This window comes from Heterodontus francisci, chromosome 7, assembly GCF_036365525.1.
Source record: "Heterodontus francisci isolate sHetFra1 chromosome 7, sHetFra1.hap1, whole genome shotgun sequence".
In the NCBI taxonomy this organism is placed as follows: Eukaryota; Metazoa; Chordata; class Chondrichthyes; order Heterodontiformes; family Heterodontidae; genus Heterodontus; species Heterodontus francisci.
Genome location: NC_090377.1, coordinates 127363412 through 127386666, shown reverse-complemented (window position 1 = coordinate 127386666; position 23255 = coordinate 127363412). Strand labels below are relative to the sequence as shown.

General features: G+C 45.5%; 1 protein-coding gene across 2 annotated transcripts in view; it reads left to right on the top strand.

Annotated features, from left to right (window-relative positions):
- LOC137372316 (sperm-associated antigen 16 protein) overlaps positions 1-23255 on the top strand; it is a 1170879-nt gene that overhangs the window by 198371 nt on the left and 949253 nt on the right. Inside the window, exon 10 of one of the 2 annotated variants that reach the window (XM_068036138.1) lies at positions 6403-6510. The exons of the other annotated variant lie outside the window; for it this stretch is intronic. Coding sequence (XP_067892239.1) covers positions 6403-6510 — 108 coding nt within the window. The remainder of the gene's footprint in view (positions 1-6402; positions 6511-23255) is intronic. 2 annotated transcript variants of the gene reach the window in all.

The window sequence follows — 23255 nt, the reverse complement described above, 5'->3', positions numbered from 1 at the left end:
GATTGCGACTCTGCAGGCAGATGGTCACTGACATCTGTGACCTCGTCGCTGAAGACCTCGCACCTTGCAACAGTGTTCGCCATGCCCTGACGGTAGCTGTCAAAGCCACTGTGGCCTTGAACTTCTTCGTTTCTGGCTCCTTCCAAGGATCAGCTGTGGACCTTAGCAGCACACCACTACATCTCGTAGGTCACTGATGCCCTCTTTGCCAAAGCTGACAGTACATTCATTTTATAGACATGGCCTCGTACCAAAGAGGGCATTGGGTTTAGTCGTCGCTGGATTTCCCCAGGTGCAGGGCATCATTGATTGCACCCCTGAGGCCATCAAGGCACTCAGTGACTGGCGAGTCAGATGCATCAACAGGCAGGACTTCCACTCCAGCAAAGTCCAACTGGTCTACGACTACAAGAGCTTCCTCCCTGTGTGTATTCGGTTTCCTGGCAGCTGCCTTGACTCCTTCATTCTCTGCCAATTGACGCTGCTTCAGATATTTACTCCAAACCCCAAGTGCATAGATGGATCCTAGGCGGCAAGGGATATCGTTTGAAGATAAAATAAAAGCAAAATACTGCAGATGCTGCAAATCTGAAATAAAAACCGTAAGTACTGGAAATACACAGCAGGTCTGAGCATCTGTAAAGAGAGAAAAAGAGTTAACATTTCAGGTCTGTGACCTTTCATCAGAAATTCTGATCACCCTTGTTGTGGAAGTGCCTGTGGGGCATCTCCATAAGAACATAAGAAATAGGAGCTGGAGTAGGCCATTCGACCCCTCAAGCCTGCCCCGCCATTCATTAAGATCATGGCTGATCTGCCCCAGACCTCTACTCCTCTTTCATGCCAGCTCGTCATAGCCCTCAACTCCCCGATATTTCAAAAATCTATCTACCTCCTCTTTAAATACTTTCAGTAATCTAGCCTCCACAACTCTCTGGGATAGAGAATTCCAGACATTCACTACCCTCCGAGAGAAGAAATTCCCTCGCATCTCAGTTTTAAATGAGTGTCCCCTTATTCTGTTACTATGTCCCCGAGTTCGAGATTCCCCCGCTAGTGGAAACATCTTCTCCACATCTATCCTGTCATCCCCCCTCAGAATCTTGTACGTTTCAATAAGATCACCCCTCATTCTTCTAAACTCTAATGAATAAAGGCCTAACCTGTTTAGCCGTTCTTCATAAGTCAATCCCTTCATCCCAGGAGTCAGCCGAGTGAATCTCTTTTGAACTGCTTCCAATGCCAGTATATCCTTTCTTAAATACAGGGACCAAAACTGTAGACAGTACTCTAAGTGTAGCTTCACCAACACCCTGTGCAGTTATAACAAGACTTCCCTATTTTTAAACTCCAACCCCCTAGCAATAAAGGCCAAAATTCCATTTGCCTTCTTAATTACTTGCTGCACCTGCATGCTAACTTTTTGTGTTTCATGCACAAGAACATCCAGATCCCACTTTGCTGCACTTTTTTGGAGTCTCTCCGTTTACATAATAGTCTGCCTTTTGATTCTTCCTACCAAAGTGCATGACCTCACACTTAACTACATTAAACTCCATTTGCCAAGTTTTTGCCCACTCACTCAACCGATCTCTATCCCCTTGCAGATTCCTTATGTCCTTATCACAACATGCTCTCCCACCTATTTTTGTATCTTCAGCAAATTTGGATATATTACACTCTGCCCCTTCCTCCAAGTCATTAATATAGATAGTAAATAATTGAGGCCCTAGGACTGATGCTTGTGGCACTCCACTAGTTACGTCTTTCCAACCTGAAAAAGACCCATTAATCCCAACTCTCTGTCTTCTGTGAGGTAACCAATCCTCAATCCATGCTAATGCATTACCCCAATACCGTGATCTCTTATCTTGTGCAATAATCTTTTATGTAGCACCTTATCGAATGCCTTCTGGAAATCCAAATACACTACATCTACTGGTTCCGCTTTATCAACTCTGCTTGTTATATCCTCAAAGAACTCCAGCAAATTTGTCAAACATGATTTCCCTTTCACAAAACCATGACTGAGTGTAATGTATCCAAGTTTGCTGATGATTCAAAGTTAGGTGGCAAAGTAAGCGGTGAGAAGGATGGAAAGAGGCTGCAGAGGGTTGTAGACATTTTGGGTGATTGGGCAAGAACATGGCAGGTGGAATACAATGTGGCAAAGTGTGAAGTTATCCACTTTGGTAGGAAAATAAAACAGAATATTTTTTGAAGGGTGAGAAACTGAGAAATGTTTGCATTCAGAGGAACTTGCGTGTCCTTGTACATAAATCACAGAAAGTTTACATGGAGGTTGAGCAAGCAATTAGGAAGGCAAATGGTATATTAACTTTTGTTACAAACGGATTGGAGTATTAAAGTAGTCTTACTACAATTATACAGGGTATTGGTGAGGCCACACCTGGGGTACTGTGCAGTTTTGGCCTCCTTACCTAAGGAAGGATATGCTTGCCATAGAGGGGGTGCAACAAAGGTTTACTAGACTGGTTCCTGGGATGAGGGGATTGTCCTATGAGGCGAGATTGAGTAGATTAGATCTTTTTTCCCGGGAGTTTAGAAGAATGAGAGGTAATCTAATTGAAACATATAAAAATTCTTAAGGGCCTTGACAGGGTAGATGCTGAGAAAATATTTCCCCTGGCTGGGGAATCTAGGACACAGGCAGCAGTCTCAGAATAAGGGGCAGCCAATAAGGACTGACATGAGAAATTTCTTGACTCAAAGGGTTGTGAATCTTTGGAATTCTCTACCTCAAAGAACTAAAGATGTTCAGTCTTTGAGTATATTCAAGACAAAGTTCAGTAGATATATGGGAGTTAAGGATATGGGGATAGTGCAGGAAGGTGGAGTTGAGGTTGAAGATCGGCTGTGATCTTGTTGAATGGCGGCGCATGCTCGATGAGTCAAATGGCTTAGTAGAACTCCTATTTCTTATTTTATTATGGATGCATTGTTGGAATCCTATGTAAAAAGCCTTGGAAAATAAATAGGACATGTTGTTCCAGATTCATTTGTGCACTAGGTCAAATGTTGGCTGTAAGGAGAAAGAGTGCTTGACTACGGGAGCTTGTATTTGTGTTAGGCTTGAGAAAAACATCTGTGTGAGGCTTCGAAATTTAACAGTAATGTTAGACAGATATCTTTGAAGTTGGGCAAATTACATAATGCACCAAGCAAAAATTTATAGAGGTTTGTCATCTCAGATGTTTAGCTGTGGTTCGGTGCCTCCTTCTGGAGATTAAAGTGTGAAACACATATTGTATATAATCTGTCTCTTCCAATTTTTTCTCTTTTTTTGCTTTACTTTAAAGGCAAAACTTAATTTTTTTGAAGTCGTGCCAGTAATAATTATTTTGAGTATTGCTGAAAACAGAGACATTTTTTTGAAGCTTTTCGTCTTGCACTCATTAGGACAATCGCAAGAATACCAATGTTAAGGGAAAGCAACAAATTTAAACTATATGAAAAGAGAGTGCTGACTGGTTGGCAAGGGGATTCTGATTGGTAGAGCTGTTTCCATGGAGAATGCACCAGTTTATGATGACTGACAGTTAACTGCCAAGATTTGTTTGAAATTTAAACCAGGCAGCTTGACTCTGGTCAAGGCGTTGCCCTGAGGAATGAACCAGAGAATGGCTGTCACTTATTTTGTTTAGCTGAAACAGGTGCAATGTGTATACATGTTCTTACTGTCTGCAAAGAACAGGGCCCCATATGTTAATATATGTAGCTTCCAGTACACGTAAATGTGCCATACTGCGAGCTCTACTGACAATCTTAAATTGGTTGTCAGCGTAATTCTTATTACACTGCGGATTATTTACCAAATGTTGTCCAATTGCGAATCACATCTATTGTTGGACACTGTGTTTTGAGTTTTGCAAGCACAGGCTGGTTAGGTATGGCCTGTACCTTGCCCATTGTGAAGAGCGGCATGGACATGTTTGATACGATCTGCCAGTCTTTGGGACGTACGGCCTATATACCTCGTATCACACTGGAATTGAAATTCATATATCACATTACTCATTTGTGTGATAGGCAGAATGTCTTTTTGGCTTGACAGCAGCATCCTGTTAGTGGCGAACACAACACGTGTTGCTACTGCATGGTAACAGCTTCAAACAGCCAGCTTCACCTGTTGCTCAAATTTTTGGGATACATTACCCTGCCATGGTAATCTGAGATAGACTGGGCACTTTTCAGGGCCGAGAATGAACGCCCTGGGCCCTTTCATAAGTTTGCACGATATACCGCAAGAAATGGTCTGATCAGGGTAGCTATTGTCATGCAGGATGCCTTTGATTTGCCGTATTTCAGCATCAAGCTTGCATGGTGAGCAAATGGCTCAGGCCCTATTTACGAGGTCGCCGATAAGGCCAATCTTATAGCACATGGAACTGTAAGAATCCCAATGCCTGTATTGACCAGTGAAGGTAGCCTTGCGATAGACCATGGTAGAGAGCCCCTGGAAGCTACATTTATTAATACACAGAGCCCTGTTCTTTGCAGACAGAAAGAACATGCACACACATTGTGCATGTTTCAGCGAAACAAAATAAGTGACAGCCATTCACTGGTTCATTCCTCAGGGCAATGCCTTGACCAATCAGAGTCAAGCTGGCTGGTTTAAATTTCAAACAAATCTTGGCAGTTAACTGTCAGTCCATTTGCTAACCAATCAATACTCTTTCTCATATAGTATAAATTTGTTGCTTTCCCTTACATTGGTGCTCTTGCGAATTGTCCTGATGAGTGCAAGACGAAAAACTTCGACAAAATGTCTCTGTTTTCAGCAATACTCAAGTTCTGTACTACCAGATGACTATGAATAATTATTTGTTAGTTACATATGTATATGAAACATATAAATTTGCACTTCTTTGTAATTTGCATAAATTTACATTCTGACATAATTTGAAGCTGTTCATTTGTTATTGTCCAAAATCTATGCTTTACCTCCCTCCAAAAGTATCAACTATTGACAGTGAGCAGAATTATATACAGGATCCTTTCTAGTTGGCTTGGAATTAAATGCACTGTATGGTGTGATACTAACCCATATAAGCCAGAATATCCTAGGGGAGATTTTCACTGGCTTTGCTGGGTGTAAATAGGTCAATAACACCCTGAAAATTGTGGGGAAAAGCTTACCTGCCACTCCATTATTATTTCAATGGCACCAGCTTGAATTGAATGGAAGTCTCATATGTTGATTGAAATTCAAGTCCTATGATGTATATCGGACCCAAAAGGCATTTTAACTCCTGGCTGAGCAGGACAACTACCATGGCAAGCTCCCCACTCTCTGAAAGCTAATCTGCAAGAAGAATGAACCCTGTAAGTTAATTGTTAACAATTACTTAGTGGGGTCAGGAAGAGCAGGAGTGCTCCACTGGGTGCCAGAAGGAATGTCTGGGCCCCTACTGTGTGGGCTGCCTCCCACCTTTTCCACCTGAAAGACACCACTGAAATCCACTGCGTCATACCATGGTCGCCCAATCTTCAGCAGTTGACAACTGGCCAGTGATCATTTTCCAATTGACTTGATTAGGCGGCTGCTACAGGATGTAAGCAAGGCCCGGTCATTAAAATCTGTCAGGCCTCCCACTGCCACTCCCACTTGGCCGGCCGGTTTCCTGCCCGGCAATTAAAATTTCCTCCACACAGTCTAAACGTGTACCTTATGAGTGTCATCTAGCTAAGGTAGTGGAGTGATGCTGATAACCTCAGAACCAGACTTCAAAACATTATTGGTAGCTTCAAGAAAGAAGGGCCATAAAACTAAAGCAAAGTTGTGACAGTTGCTGGAATACCCTTCAGAATGTGGTAGTGGAAATAAAATAATACGAATACTGTCAATCTAAGATTAAAAAGGAACAATGCTGCAAATAGACACAGTGGGCTGACTTGGATAAGCCCACCGCCAAAATCAGTGGCGGGCAAAAACAATGGACCAAAGAGCCATCACAATTCCAAGCACAGCGACTCTTTTAAATAGCTGGGGCAAGCCGTCCCTCGATCACGAGGAGGGAGTGATCTGTCCGTCTCCAGCAATGGCGTCAGCTGCCTGTGCGCAGGCGCTGATGCCATTTTTAAAGGGCTGTTAGCCCGACCAATAAATTGAAATATTTAAAGAAACATTGAATGAAAGAAAATAAATACATTTTTTGCCCCTCTCCCCCCCCCCCCCATATTGATTAAATTAATTATTTGCCTTTTCCCCCCCAAAAACATTTACCTTCAAAATCTGACCGACCCCCCCGCAAACTTTACAAACTGTCAACTATAACCCTACCCACCATCCCCTACACCCATGATGTTCATTTGACCCGGTCCCCCCCCCACAGCATTCCCACACTGAGAAACTTAACTCCTTCCCCTCCCCACCAGTGTTGCGCCTCGTTTCTCCGGATGTGGATCCAAAGGCGCGGCAGTGCTGGCGCCGGGATGAAGATCGCAGTGGCAATTCAGGAGGTGACGGGAAAGTCATTAATGCAGGTAAGTAAATTTATTTGAATATTTAAATTATGGTCCCATTGCCGAGCAGTGGGGGGGCTGCCATGAGACCTCTCTGTGGCCAGCAATATCAAGAAGGGCCTTGCCGGCGTCAAGGTCTGTGGTGAGCCTTAACCGGGTCAATCTTCATGCTTTCCTCGGCACGGATCCTGACCTTGAGGCCTCTATAAAATTCAGCCCAGTGTATTAATTGGCATCTAAAAGAGATCAGGTTAAACTCAGCGAGCGGGAAACAGCAAGAGTGGAGCCAGAGCATAAAGAGACCGGGAGAGAGAGTGAGAGTTCACTCAGCGAGCGGGAAACAGCGAGAGCGTAGCCAGAGCATAAAGAGACCGGGAGAGAGAGTGAGAGTTCACTCAGCGAGCGGGAAACAGCGAGAGCGTAGCCAGAGCATAAAGAGACCGGGAGAGAGAGCGAGAGTTCACTCGGAGGGCGGGAAACAGCGAGAGTGGAGCCAGAGCATAAAGAGTCATAGAGTTTTACAGCACAGAAACAGGCCCTTCGGCCCAACGCGCCTTCGCTGACCATCAAGCACCCGTCCTAACTACTCCCATTTCCCTGCACATGACCTGTAGCCTTGTATGTTATGGCGTTTCAAGTGCTCATCTAAATATTTCTTGAATGTCGTGAGTGTTCCTGCCTCTACCACCCCTTCAGGCAGTGTGTTTCAGATTCCAACCACCCTCTGGGTGAAAAGATTCCTCCTCAACTCCCCTCTAAACCTCCTGCCCCTTACCTTAAATCTATGCCTCCTAGTTATTGACCTCTCCGCTAAAGGAAAAAGTTTCTTCCTATCTATCCAATCAATGCCCCTCATAATTTTGTATACCTCCATCAGGTCCCCCCTCAGCCTTCTCCACTCCAAGGAAAACAATCCCTGCCTATCTAGTCACTCTTCATAGCTGAAATGCTCCAGCCCTGGCAACATCCTGGTGAATCTCCATTGCATCCTCTCCATTGCAATCACATCCTTCCTAGTGTGGCGACCAGAACTCAAACAGTACTCCAGCTGTAGCCTAACCGCCATTTTATACAGCTCCATCATAACCTCCCCGCTCTTATATTCTGTGCCTCGGCTAATAAAGGCAAGTAAACCATATGCCTTCCTAACCACCTTATCAACCTGTGCTGCTGCCATCAGTGATCTATGGACAAGTATCCTAAGGTCCCTCTGACCCTCTGTACTCCCTAGGGTCCTACCATCCATTGTATATTCCATTGCCTTGTTAGACCTCCCAAAATGCATCACCTCACACTTATCAGGATTAAACTCCATTTTCCACTGCTCTGCCCATCTTACCAGCCCATCTATATCGTCCTGTAGTCTTAGGCTTTCCTCCTCACTATTTACGACACCACCAATTTTCGTGTCGAACTGACTGATCATACCTCCTATATTCACACCTAAATCATTAATTTACACTGCAAACAGTAAGGGTCCAGGCACCGATCCCTGTGGTACCCCACCAGTCACAGGCTTCCACTCGCAGAAACAACCCTCTACCATCACCCTCTGCCTCCTGCCACTAAGCCAATTTTGAATCCAATTTGCCAAATTGCCCTGGATCCCATGGGCCTTTACTTTCTTAACCAATCTCCCATGCGGGACCTTATCAAAAGCCTTACTGATGTCCATGTAGACTACATCAACTGCTTTACCCTCATCCCTGCCTCTCCAAGTGGAGATTAATCCTGTCTCTCCGAATTTTTTCCAATAATTTCCCTACCACTGATGTTAGACTCACCGGCCTGTAATTATCTGGTTTATCCCTGTTACCCTTCTTAAATAATGGTACCACATTCGCTGTCCTCCAATCCTCTGGTACCTCTCCTGTGTCAGAGCTCCCACTATCTCCTCCCTTGCCTCACATAACAGCCTGGGATACATCTCATCTGGGCCTGGGGATTTATCCACTTTTAAGCCCGCTAATACAGCTAATATTTCCTCCTTTTCAATGCTAATTTGATGAAGTATATCACAATCCCCCTTCCTGATCACTACACCTACATCGTCCCTCTCCATAGTGAACACAGATGAAAAATAATCGTTCAAAACCTCACCTATGTCCTCCGGCTCCACACACACATTGCCTCTTTGACCCCTAATGGGCCCCACTTTTTCCCTGGTTATCCCCTTGCCCCGAGCATACTTATAAAACACCTTGGGACAGTCCTTTATCTTGTCTGTCAGTGATTTTGCATGCCCCCTCTTCGCTATCCTAATTACTTTTTTAAGTACTCCCCTACAGTTTCTATACTCCTCTAGATAAAGGAAAATCCCAAGGTGTTTTATAAGTATATTAAGGGCAAGAGGGTAACCAGGGAAAGAGTAAGGCCCATTCGGGACCAAAGTGGCAATCTGTGTGTGGAGCCGGAGGACGTAGGTGAGGTTTTGAATGATTATTTTTCATCTGTGTTCACTGTGGAGAAGGACAATGTAGGTGTAGAAATCAGGGAGGGGGGTTATGATAAACTTGAACAAATTAGCATTGAAAGGGAGGAAGTATTAGCGGTTTTAGCGTGCTTAAAAGTGGATAAATCCCAGGCTGTAATGTGAGGCAAGGGAGGAGATTGCTGGGGCTCTGACACAAATTTTCAAATCCTCTCTGGCCACAGAAGTGTCAGAGGACTGGAGGACAGCGAATGTGGTACCATTATTCAACAAGGGTGGCAGGGATAAACCAGATAATTACAGGCCAGTGAGTCTAACATCATGGGAGGGAAACTATTGGAAAACATTCTGAGGGACTGGATTAATCTCCACTTGGAGAGGCAGGGATTAATCAGGGACAGTCAGCATGGCTTTGTCAGGAGGAGATAGTGTCTAACAAATTTGATTGAATTTTTCGAGGAGGTGACTAGTTGTGTAGATGAGGGTAAAGCAATTGATGTAGTCTACATGGACTTCAGTAAGGCTTTTGATAAGGTCCCGCATGGGAGATTTGTTAGGAAGGTAAGAGCCCGTGGGATCCAGGGCAGTTTGGCAAATTGGATCCAAAATTGGCTTAGTGGCAGGTGGCAGAGTGTGATGGTCGAGGGTTGTTTTTGCGATTGGAAGTCTGTGACCTGTGGTGTACCGCAGGGATCGGTGCTGTGGGACCCTTGCTGTTTGTAGTGTACATTAATGATTTAGATGTGAATATAGGAGGTATGATCAGTAAGTTCGCAGATGACATGGAAATTGGTGTCGTAAATAGTGAGGAGGAAAGCCTTCAATTATAGGACGATCTAGGTGGGCTGGTAAGACAGGCAGAGCTGTGGCAGATGGAATTTAACCCTGAGAAGTGTGAGGTGATGCATTTTGGGAGGACTAACAAGGCAAGGGAATATACAACGGATGGTAGCATCTAGGAAGTACAGAGGGTCAGAGGAACCTTGATGTACTTGTCCATAGATCACTGAAGGCAGCAGCACAGGTAGATAAGGTGGTTAGGAAGGCATATGGTTTACTTGCCTTTATTAGCCGAGGCATAGACTATAAGAGCAAGGAGGTTATGATGGAGCTGTATAAAATGCTAGTTAGTCCACAGCTGGAGTATTGTGTACAGTTCTGGTTGCCACACTATAGGAAGGATGTGTTTGCACTGGAGAGGGTGCAGAGGAGATCCACCAGGATGTTGCCTGGGCTGGAGCATTTCAGCTATGAAGAGAGACTGGATGGCTACGGTTGTTTTCCTTCGAGCAGCGAAGGCTGAGGGGGGACCTGATTGAGGTATACAAAATTATGAGGGGCATAGATAGGGTAGATAGGAAGAAACTTTTTCCCTTAGCAGAGGTGTCAATAACCAGGGGGCATAGATTTAAGGTAAGGGGCAGGAGGTTTAGAGGGGATTTGAGGATAAATGGTTTCACCCAGAGGGTGGTTGGAATCTGGAACGCACTGCCTGAGGGGGTGGTAGAGGCAGGAACCCTCACAACATTTAATAAGTATTTAGATGAGCACTTGAAACGCCATAGCATACAAGGCTACGGGCCAAGTGCTGGAAAATGGGATTAGAATAGATAGGTGCTTGATGGCCGGCATGGACACGATTGTTTCTGTGCTGTATAACTCTATGACTCTAATGCTTCGGGTGGAATGTTTCATTAGGATATAGCATTCGTACAATATCATGGAATCATAGAATGGTCACAGCACAGAAGAAGGGCATTCTGCCCATTGTGTCCATGCAGGCTCTCTGCAAGAGCAACTCAACTAGTCTCACTCCCCTGCCTTTTTCTATAGCCCTGCAAACCTTTTCTCTTCAGCCACTTATCCAATTCCCTTTTGAAAGCCACGATTGAATCTGCCTCCACCACACTCTCAGGCACTGCGTTGCAGATCCTAACCACTCACTGCTTTAAAAACTTTTTCCTCATGTCGCCTTTGATTCTTTTGTCATTCGCCTTTAATCTGTGTCCTTTGGTCCTTGACCCTTCCCCAAATGGGAACAGTTTCTCCCTATGTGCTCTGTTTAGAACCCTCATGATTATGAATACCTCTGTCAAATCTCCTCTCAACCCCTCTCTTCTCTAATGAGAACAACCCCAACTTCTTCAATCTATCTATGTAACTGAAGTCCCTCATCCCTGGAACTATTTTTGAACAGCTGTAGCAGTGAGAGTGCGAGCCAGGGGGCAGCTGGGAAGGTAAGTTTCAGTATAAAGTACTTACCTAGCGATTCGGCAGCTTCTTTTTGATCAGCGGTAGCAGTGAGAGTGCGAACCAGGGGGCAGCTGGGAAGGTAAGTTTCAGTATAAAGTACTTAACTCGCGATTCGGCGGACGCGGACACGGGGACTGTTGGGTAACTGAACTTATATATTCGGGCAGTGGCTAAACCCGAAACACTACACGTGTAGTGTCTCCCACCCATCCTCCTCCTCTAACCAAAAAAAAAGGACTCTTGTGTCGAGGGTTCGGTAAGGTAAGGTTTTCCTTTATTTTTACTTAATCTCTGTGTCAATTTCGAGCAGAGGGGATGGAAGCTAGGGCAGTTGCATGCTCCTCTTGCAGGATGTGGGAGGTAAGGGTCACCACTTGTGTCCCTGCTCACTTCACCTGTGAGAAGTGCACCCAACTCCAGCTCCTCACAGACCGTGTTAGGGAACTGGAGCTGGATCAACTTCGGATCATTCAGGCGGCTGAGGGGGTGATAGAGAGCAATTATAGGGAAGTAGTGACACCTGAGTTACAGGATAAAGGTAGCTGGGTGACCGTCAGGGGAGGGAAAGGGAATAGGTGCATAGTGCAGGGATCCCCTGTGGCTGTTCCCCTCAATAATAAGTATACCGTTTTGGATACGGTTTGGGGGGCCGACCTACCAGGGGAAAGCCACAGCGGCCAGGTCTCTGGCACTGAGCCTGGCTCTGTGGCTCAGAAGGGAAGGGGGGAGAATAGGAGAGCGATAGTGATAGGAGATTCAATGGTTAGAGGAACAGACAGGAGATTCTGTGGTCGCGAACGAGACTCCCGGATGGTATGTTGCCTCCCGGGTGCCAGGGTCAGGGATGTTTTGGATTGAGTCTATAGGATTCTTAAGGGGGAGGGGGAGCAGCCAGAAGTCATGGTACACATCGATACCAATGACATAGCTAGGAAAAGGAATAAGGACCTGAAAAGCGAATATAGGGAGTTAGGTTGGAAGCTAAAAGGCAGGACGAGCAGGATAGTAATCTCAGGGTTGATACCGGTGCCACGTGTTAGTGAGGCTAGAAACAGAGAGCGAGTGCAGCTGAACACGTGGCTACAGAGCTGGTGTAGGAGGGAGGGCTTCAGATATGTGGATCATTGGGATACCTTCTGGGGAAGGTGGGACCTGTACAAGAAGGACAGGTTGCATCTGAACTGGAGGGGCACCAATATCCTGGGCGGGAGGTTTGCTAGTGCTCTTCGGGAGGGTTTAAACTAGTTTGGCAGGGGAATGGGAACTGGAGCTACGGATCAGTAGATGGGGTAGCTGTTGAACAGGCAGATACAGAGTGCAGAGAGTCTGTGAGGAAGGTTAGACAGTTGACAGGGCAAAGTTGCAGCCAGTATGATGGGTTGAAGTGTGTCTATTTTAACGCAAGAAGTGTCAGGAATAAGGGTGATGAACTTAGAGCATGGATCAGTACTTGGAGCTACGATGTTGTGGCCATTACGGAGACGTGGATATCACAGGGGCAGGAATGGATGTTGGATGTTCCAGGGTTTAGATGTTTCAAAAGGAATAGGGAGGGAGGTAAAAGAGGTGGGGGAGTGGCATTGCTAATCAGGGATAGTATCACAGTTGCAAAAAGGGAGGTCGTCGAGGAGGGTTTGTCTACTGAGTCATTATGGGTGGAAGTCAGAAACAGGAAAGGAGCAGTCACTTTATTGGGGGTTTTCTATAGACCCCCCCCAATAGCAACAGAGACACGGAGGAACAAATTGGGAGGCAGATTTTGGAAAGGTGTAGAAGTAACAGGGTTGTTGTCATGGGTGACCTCAACTTCCCGAATATTGATTGGAACCGTCTTAGTGGAAATAGTTTGGATGAAGCAGTTTTTGTCAGGTGTGTCCAGGAAGGTTTCCTGACTCAATATGTAGATAGGCCGACTAGAGGGGAGGCTATGTTGGATTTGGTGCTTGGCAACGAACCAGGCCAGGTGGCAGATCTCTCGGTGGGAGAGCATTTCGGCGATAGTGATCACAACTCCCTGACCTTTACTATAGTCATGGAGAGGGACAGGAGCAGACGGGATGGGAAAATATTTAATTGGGGGAGGGGAAATTACAATGCTATTAGGCAGGAACTGGGGAGCATAAATTGGGAACAGATGTTCTCCGGGGAATGCACGACAGAAATGTGGAGGTTGTTTAGGGAGCACTCGCTGTGACTGCTGGATAGGTTTGTCCCAATGAGGCAAAGAAGGGATGGTAGGGTGAAGGAACCTTGGATGACAAGAGATGTGGAACAGCTAGTCAAGAGGAAGAAGGAAGCTTACTTAAGGTTGAGGAAGCAAGGATCAGACAGGGCTCTAGAGGGTTACAAGGTAGCCAGGAAGGAACTGAAGAATGGACTTAGGAGAGCTAGAATGGGACATGAAAAGGTCTTGGTGGGTAGGATTAAGGAAAATCCCAAGGCGTTCTACACTTATGTGAGGAACAAGAGGATGGCCAGAGTGAGGGTAGGACCGATCAGGGATAGTGGAGGGAACTTGTGCCTGGAGTCGGAGGAGGTAGGGGAGGTCCTAAATGACTACTATGCTTCAGTATTCACTAGTGAGAGGGACCTTGTCGTTTGTGAGGACAGCGTGAAACAGGCTGATATGCTCGAACAGGTTGATGTTAAGAGGGAGGATGTGCTGGAAATTTTGAAAGACATGAGGACAGATAACTCCCCGGGGCCAGACGAGATATACCCAAGGATATTACAGGAAGCGAGGGAAGAGATTGCCGCGCCTTTGGCAATGATCTTTGCGTCCTCACTGTCCACTGGAGTAGTACCCGATGATTGGAGGGTGGCAAATGTTATTCCCTTGTTCAAGAAAGGGAATAGGGATAACCCTGGGAATTATAGACCAGTCAGTCTTACGTCGGTGGTGGGCAAATTATTGGAGAGGATTCTGAGAGACAGGATTTATGATTATTTGGAAAAGCATAGTTTGATTAGAGACAGTCAGCATGGCTTTGTGAGGGGCAGGTCATGCCTCACAAGCCTTATTGAATTCTTTGAAGATGTGACAAAACACGTTGATGAAGGAAGAGCTGTGGATGTGGTGTATATGGATTTTAGCAAGGCGTTTGATAAGGTTCCCCATGGTAGGCTCATTCAGAAAATAAGGAGGCATGGGATACAGGGAAAGTTGGCTTTCTGGATACAGAATTGGCTGGCCCATAGAAGACAGAGGGTGGTAGTAGATGGAAAGTATTCAGCCCGGAGCTCGGTGACCAGTGGTGTTCCGCAGGGATCTGTTCTGGGATCTCTGCTCTTTGTGATTTTTATAAATGACTTGGATGAGGAAGTGGAAGGCTGGGTTAGCAAGTTTGCCGATGACACGAAGGTTGCTGGAGTTGTGGATAGTGTGGAAGGCTGTTGTAGGTTGCAACGGGACATTGACAGGATGCAGAGCTGGACTGAGAAGTGGCAGATGGAGTTCAACCTGGAAAAGTGTGAAGTGATTCATTTTGGAAGGTCGAATTTGAATGCAGAATACAGGCTTAAAGACAGGATTCTTGGTAGTGTGGAGGAACAGAGGGATCTTGGGGTCCATGTCCATAGATCCCTCAAAGTTGCCACCCAAGTTGATAGGGTTGTTAAGAAAGCGTATGGTGTGTTGACTTTCATTAACAGGGGGATTGAGTTTAAGAGCCGCGAGGTTATGCTGCAGCTCTATAAAGCCCTGGTTCGACCACACTTGGAATATTGTGTTCAGTTCTGGTCGCCTCATTATAGGAAGGATGTGGAAGCTTTAGAGAGGGTGCAGAGGAGATTTACCAGGATGCTGCCTAGACTGGAGGGCATGTCTTATGAAGAAAGGTTGAGGGAGCTAGGGCTTTTCTCATTGGAGCGAAGAAGGATGAGAGGTGACTTGATAGAGGTGTACAAGATGATGAGAGGCATAGATAGAGTGGATAGCCAGAGACTTTTTCCCAGGGCGGAAAGGGCTATCACCAGGGGGCATAATTTTAAGGTGATTGGAGGAAGGTTTCGGGGAGATGTCAGAGGTAGGTTCTTTACACAGAGAGTGGTGGGTGCACGGAATGCACTGCCAGCGGTGGTAGTAGAAGCAGATACATTAGGGACATTTAAGCGACTCTTGGATAGGTACATGGATGATGGTAGTATGAAGGGTATGTAGGTAGTTTGATCCTAGAGTAGGTTAAAGGTTCGGCACAACATCGTGGGCCGAAGGGCCTGTAATGTGCTGTACTGTTCTATGTTCTATTCTTGCAAATCTTTTCTGTACCACCTCTAAAACCGTCACATCCGTCCTAAAGTGCAGTGCCCAGAATTGGGCACAATACTCCACTTGAAGCCGAACTAATGTTTTAATAAAGGTTCATCATACCTTCCTTGCTTTTGTACTCTGTGCCTCTATTTATAAAGCCCTGGATCCCAAATGCCCTTTTAACCACTTTCTCAATCTGCCCTACTACCTTCAATTATTTCTGCACATATACCCCTAGATCTCATTGTTTCTGCACCCCCTTTGGAATTACACCCTTTATTTTATATTGCCTGTCCTCGTTGTTCCTACTAAAATGTATCCCTTCACTCTTCTCTGCATTAAATTTCATTTGCCACATATTCACCCATTCCACCAGCCTATGTCCTCTACAGGTTTTATCACTATTCTCCTCACAGTTCACAATACTTCTAAGTTTTATGTCATCTGCAAATTTTGAAATTGTTTCTTGTACTGATGTCTAGGTCATTAATATATAAATCAAGAAAAGCAGTGGTCCTCGCCCCGACCCCTGGGAAACCCCACTGTATAGCTTTCTTAAGTTCAAGAAATAACCATTCACCACTACTCTGTTCCTGTAACTGTGTCAACTTTGTATGCATAATGCCACTCCCTTTTATTCCATTGGCTTCAGCTTTGCTGGCAAGTCTGTTATGTGGCTGTTTATCAAATGTCTTTTGGAAGTCCATATCCACGACATCAACCGCATTACCCTCATCAACCCTCTCTGTTACCTCATCAAAAAACTCAATCACGTTAGGTAAATATGATTTACTTTTAACAAGTCCATGATGGCTTTCCTTAATTAATCTGCACCTGTTGAAATGACTGTTAATTTTGTCCCAGATTATAATTTCTAAAAGCTTTCCCACTGCTGAGGTTAAACTGATGGCTGTAGTTGCTGGGTTTATCCTTAGACCCGTTTTGAACAAGGGTATAACATTTCCAGTTTTCCAGTCCTCTGGCACCACCCCTATATCTAAGAAGGACTGGAAGATTATGGCCAGTGCCTCTCCAATTTCCTCCCTTACTTCCCTCAATATATAGCAACCTTGATTTCTTGTACTTCAGCTTACTGTGGAGTGTTTTTGCTGATGGAGTGCCGTGGTGAATGGTTGCAATGACAAACTCCCACTGATGTACAACATGAATTGGTAATGAGTGCAATTAATACCTTTACAACCCTCCATTACCCATCTTAATAAATATTGTTCCTTCTCTCTTTTAAAAGTATTGTTTGATCCTGAATCTTTTCTAGGAGTCTGTTCCACTATCCTGGGGGAAAATAGTCTTTTCCTAATCTCTTAAATTGCTCCAGACTGATGAATTTTGTAACTGTGACTTTTAAGAGTAATTCTCCATGGATTTTCTTTTAATTTTCTGGCATAACTTTTGTCATAGAGCTATGGAAGCCCCCAAAAAATGTGTAAATAATCTTCATATCATTTTCCTGGGTTTTACATGGCTCTTCTGCTCAGGTTATGGTGGATGAGTGGGAGAATCATTGCAGAAAATTACCACCTTGGTCCTATGTCCAAGTTCAATACCTTACTTAATTCAAACTTATTAATTATTTTATTGTAGATATTTTCCTGCCTCAGGCATTTCTGCTGTGAGTATAGGTTCAGTCACTTGGACCTTTCTTCATAAATTAGTTATTAGCCTGGAATCATCCTGGTCGCCTTTCTGATACATTTCTCTCCTTTTTGAGGTAGAGTGACCGAAACTGTCAAACTCCAGAATTGGACTCACCACAGACCTGTGCAATGCTAATACAATTTGTTCTGATTTGTAATCCAGTACTCTCCAGATGCTTTCTAGTATATTTTTGCTTTATTGATAACTGTTTCACGCAGGGCTTAATGATTCTCTAAAACCTTTCTCATGTTCAGACTCTGATTTTGAGAGGATTATAACTGCAAGTGTCACAGAGGGAATTGCGTATAAGTGCTTTGTTTATGGAGCGAGCCCCCATTATATGTGTGTACACTTATGTTGGTCTCTCTTAAGCTAGAGCTGAGAATTTATAAACATTTGCTAATCTGCAAATATCCTTTGCCAATAGCAATTAATCTCCGATTGATCTCAAGATGTTTCCGTTTACAGCAATTAGATTTGAACCAACAGGACATGCTCAACACAGCTGTACCTTAGTGGTATAATAATGCATCATATGGTTTAATTCTGTTTCACAGTACCATATCATCCGTGAGCAACACCACAGGAAATCCACAAGTATATATATATATGTGTGTTTTACATATACATACTAAATATATATAAATACAAATGTTTTTGTGTATGTACATATATCACAGGTTGTATGCGACGTCAGTTTGAAGACTGGATATCATCTGTATAAATTTTATAGACACTAATTGTGTGAAAGCACTTTCGAATTCAGTCTTCATAAAGAGATTTTGTCTTTGTTGACAAATTTTAACACACATATGGTTTGCATAGGCAGCATTAAACTTAATTTGATTCGTACCCTTTTAATTGGGTAGAAAGTTACAAATAAAGATTGATATCCTTTCCTCTGAATAGGTTATCGGACAGCACAGCTTATGTGGTTGACAGCTTGAGCAATGTGCAAAATTGAAGCTTTCTGCTTTTTGTGACTGATTAAGAAATACCAAGGCTGGAGGGGTACTAACCATAAATTGGGGCAAAGCCTGTCAAGCCCCCATCTCTAGCCTTCTCCTCCACGTTACTTCTCTGCATTTGAAATGCACCCTCCTCAGATAAAGCTGACTGAACCCTCTCCAGTGGTAGAATATATTTTATATTCGTTCGGGGATGTAAGCGCTGCTGGCAAGGCCAGCATTTATTGCCCATTCCTAACTACCCTTGAGAAGGTGGTGGTGAGCCACCTTCTTGAACCGCTGAAGTCCATGTGGTGTAGGTACACCCATAACGCTGTTAGGGAGGAAGTTCCAGGATTTTGACCCAGTGACAGTAAAGGAGTGCCAATATAGTTCCAACTCAGAATGGTGTGTGACTTGGAGGGGAACTTGCAGGTGGTGGTGTTCCCATGTGGCTGCTTCCCCTGTTCTTCTAAATGTTAGAGGTCATGGGTTTGGAAGGTGCTGTCGAAGGATCCTTGGTAAGTTGCTGCAGTGCGTCTTGTAGATGGGACACACTGCTGCTACTGTGCAGCGGTGGTAGAGGAAGTGAATGTTGAAGGTGGTGGATAGGGTGCCAGTCAAGCGGGCTGCATTGTCTTGGGTGGTGTCGAGCTTCTTGAGTTTTGTTGGAGCTGTACTCACCCAGGCAAGTGGAGAGTATTCCATTACACTCCTGACTTGTGCCTTGTAGATGGTGGGCAGGCTTTGGGGAGTCAGGAGTTGAGTTACTCACCATAGAATCGTAGGGTGTTTACAGCACAGAAGGAGGCCATTCAGCCTGTTATGTCAGTGCCAGCTCCTTGCAAGTTCAACTCACCTAGCCCCACTAATTTTGGATTTTTTTCAATATTCTGTCTTTATTTAAAAAATTAATATTCATTTCCCTATAGCTCAGCAAATTCTTTCTCTTCTGGTGCTTATTCAGTTCCCTTTTGAAAGCCATGATTGAATTCCCAACCTCTGAGCTGCTCTTGTAGACACAGTATATGGTTGGTCCAGTTACATTTCTGGTCAATGGTAACCCCCCAGGATATTGATGGTGGGGGATTTGTTGATTGTCAGTCCGTTGAACTTCAAGGGGAGATGGTTAGATTTTCTCTAATTGGAGAAGGTCATTGCCTGGCACTTACGTGGCGCAAATGTTACTTGCCTGTTATCAGCCCAAGCCTGTATGTTGTTCAGGTCTTGCTGTATGCGGGCCTGGACTCCTTCAGTATCTGAGGAGTTGCAAGTGGTACTGAACACTGTGTAATCATCAGTGAATATCCCCACTTCTTACCTTATATTCAAGGGAAGGTCATTGGTGAAGCAGCTGAACATGGTTGGGCCTAGGACACGACCCTGAGGAACTCCTGCAGCGATGTCCTGGGGCCTCCAACAGCCACACCCATATTCCTTTGTGCTAGGTATGATTCCAATCAGCGGAGAGTTTCCCCCCAATTCCCATTGACTTCAATTTTGCGAGGCTCCTTGATGCCACATTCAGTCAAAGGCTGCTTTAATGTCAAGGGCAGTCACTCTCACCTCACCTCTGGAATTCAGCTCTTTTGTATGTTTGGACCAAAACTGTAATGAGGTTTGGAGCCGAGTGTCCCTGTCTCCATGATTTCAGTAGTCACGCATTGACTGTGGAAGACTGAGTTTGACCGGCCAAATAGTTTTTCTAGTATATTGGTACAGCTGGAGTAATCAGATACTTCTTTTAAAAGGAGCAAACATTTTAATCTGTACCTTCCAACACATACACAGCAACCAAAGGGTACAAACAAAATGGTGGGACAGCTTTGACCTTTTCATGTCATTGCTTTCTTTTTGAGAACTGCTCACAACCAGCATATGGTCAGTTCTTCTTTTTTCTTTTGGGCCTCCTTATCTCGAGAGACAATGGATACGCGCCTGGAGGTGGTCAGTGGTTTGTGAAGCAGCGCCTGGAGTGGCTATAAAGGCCAATTCTGGAGTGACAGGCTCTTCCACAGGTGCTGCAGAGAAATTTGTTTGTTGGGGCTGTTGCACAGTTGGCTCTCCCCTTGCGCCTCTGTCTTTTTTCCTGCCAACTACTAAGTCTCTTCGACTCGCCACAATTTAGCCCTGTCTTTATGGCTGCCCGCCAGACGTCTTTATAACGGAGACATGGACGGCCGGTGGGTCTGATACCAGTGGCGAGCTCGCTGTACAATGTGTCTTTGGGGACTAGGTACTAGATAGTACTAGATAGTAATTAACATTCTTCCTTTATTCTTCACCCAATCATCACAAAATCCTTGAAATGACAAAGGAGCTTTCACCAACGCAATGGTCTTACCTCTGCATGAGATCCTTTGTGACGATTCGTTTCTAATCTTCCTTAATGGTTTTTCTTTTGATTCTTGTCCTTAATCCCCTCCAGCTGTGACAGTTTCAATTTGTTTTGGATCCCTGCCTGAATGTCTGCTCCTCCCAGTAGCTTCTTTGTGAGTGACATGTTTTGCTTAAATTGTATATTGAATTCTTCTCCTTTTCTCCTCACCACAATGTAAAGTTTAGATTCGAAATTCATTGTCAGATTGCCTGTTTTCAGTACCTTCACCAAAATCCAATCGCCAACCTTGCCTTTGCTTGAGGCTACATGACCGTATCCATCCGCATATGCCTTCCCTTCAGCTTTCTGCTTTGAGTCCTGATCTTGCTCACCCTCATTCATAGCACTGACCTTAAGCTGTAATTTTGGCAACTTTGGGCTGGATTTAATGAGCCCTCCCAGAAACGGCTAGGAGGCGGGGGGTGGGTGGGGGGTGCGGGGTGGGGGGGGGGTGTTGGTGGTGGTGGCGGGGTGTCCATGGAATTGTGGTGGGAGGCGGGGGGAGGGGTTGGGTGGGGTTGCGGAGGGCCTGTCACCCACCTGTCGCACCACGACTGTCGGATTGGGATAGGCCGATAACGGTCTCCCTGCCCAGAGGTCTATTATCAGCCACTTAAGAGCCTTTTTCTCCCTGCCGCTGGGCAGGCCTCTGCACGTGGGGCTGTCACCCAGTGAAACGAGGCGACCTTCCTACGGGCTTGGGAGTGGGGGCCTTCCTCTGTGGGCAATCTGTGGCCCATGGAGGGGCCTTGGTGGAAAACATCCCACCCCTCTGAACCCCTTTCCCCTTTCACTCAACACTCGCCCTTCCTCCCCCTATCATCGGGGCCTGCATCACTGACCTGTGGTCCCAGTCTCCAGCACTGGGACTAGTTTCCAGGCCTCCGGCAGTGACCACCGCTCCCGGTAGTGTTGCCAATACTACCGAGCTGCTGGCCCTCTGATTGTCCTGCAGCTTTTGGAGGCAGGATCCTCGTCTTTAAAGGGACAGGGCCCCGGCGCCAGGCTGTTAATTGCCTGGGTGCCATTAAATAGAGGTGATGGCGTGTGGAGGGTGAGATCTCAGAATGGTCGAGGTGTGTTTCCCCGTGCCTTTTTGGCGTGGAGTCTGGAGCTCCGCCGACTCCACTAAATTCTGCCCTTTGTGTGCATTTCATGTCAAAGCATTAAATGAACTGGATTTGCACCTGTCATTGCCTGTGGTGTGCTCTGGTCAGCCATCAGAAATGCCAGTATTTCCTGCTTCTATTCTTATATTCCACCTGCGCCATTGTAATGCTTTAATAGCATACTGTTTTGCCATTCTACCTCACCATTTGCCTGTGGCCATTGCCAAGTTATAATTTCATGTGCCATATGTCTCCAAAAATATTTTAGATTCTTTGGCCATAAAGTGTTTGATTGCAGCAAAAAAAGTACATCATATGTTGCGAAGATTCACTTCATCGCCGTGATGATGTTTGCCACCGTATTCCTTTCAAAATTGTGACCTAGAAAAGCCAACTATAATACTCCTTCCTGACTATGAACAAATGTTCGCCAGTTGGTAGAGAAATCCTGTAGCGGACCACATACTGGTCTGCTTCATATCAATGGTTCTGGTGGAGAAAATGGTTCACTTGGTAACTATAGCAATGTCTGCACATTTGCTCTGCATCCTGATAGATTCCTGGCCACCACACTTTAGGCTAAATTTTATGGGCCCCCGAGGGACAGGAATGGAGATGGGGGACCCATGAAATTGCAAGGGAAGGCGGGAACGGAGTGCCCGTTGCCTTCCTGACACCATGGAATTTAGTCCAAGGTGGGGAAGGCCAGTGACACCATTCCTGCCCAGAGGCCAATTGAAGCCCTTAAGTGGCCAATTAATAGCCACTTAAAGGCCTCTTCCCACCCCGCTGGCATTTTACCAGCGGCAGGGGTCCTCCGCCACATGGGGAGGTCATCCAAGGCAGGGATGGGGCCTCCTCCGTAGGCATTCTGTGACCCATGGAGGGCCCCGGGAACAAAGGCTGCCCCTTCACTAACAACCACCTGGCCTCAATGCCCATTCTACCCCACTTCACCGTAGCCTGCCGGACGGCTCCGGCAACCCCACCACACGTACCTGGGTTCCGGGTCTCCAGTGATGGCACGGGGCCTCTTGCCGTGCTGGCAGTGGCCATCACTCCTGATGGCGCTGCCGATAATACTGAGCTGCCAGCCTTCTGATTGGCTGGAAGCTCTGGGAGACAGGATCCCCATCCTTAAAGGAACAGGGACCCCGGCGCCGGGCAGTTAAGTGTCCGAGTGCTGTTAAATAGAGCTGGGGAGGGCATGGCTCCAAAGGGGCGAAGTGCGGTTTCCCTCGCCTTTGGGCCCGGCATCAAGACTACTGCCAGCTCCATAAATTCCATCCTTTGAGCATTAGTCGTTTCTTTGTTTTTGCCACCTATTGTTTCATGTGCCAAAATTGACTTGCTCCCACAAAGCCCTTGAGATGAGAATTTCATCTCCTCTCATGACCAGCTCACCCAGTGCACACAACTCTCTTCACAGAAGATACTGTTGGTAGTGGCACCCTTCCCAATCTCCAGATTGGATGCACTGCCAAATGATTTACAACTTACATCAGCAAAGGATTCCCTTTCTGCTTGCTGTGGAGACAATACTACTGACATCATCTGCTTGGCAATTGCATGTATTTCCTCAACTAGGTGATATCACTTTCTGTAATGTCCTTGCTGGTTCAACCTAGGCAACACATTAGTAGTGTTTTGCTTACCTGGCCTGTTAATCACCTTGAAGCCTTTAGTTGTAAAACTACATGCTCAATCCAGCTAACATTGTTAACATTCTGGAGTAAATGCG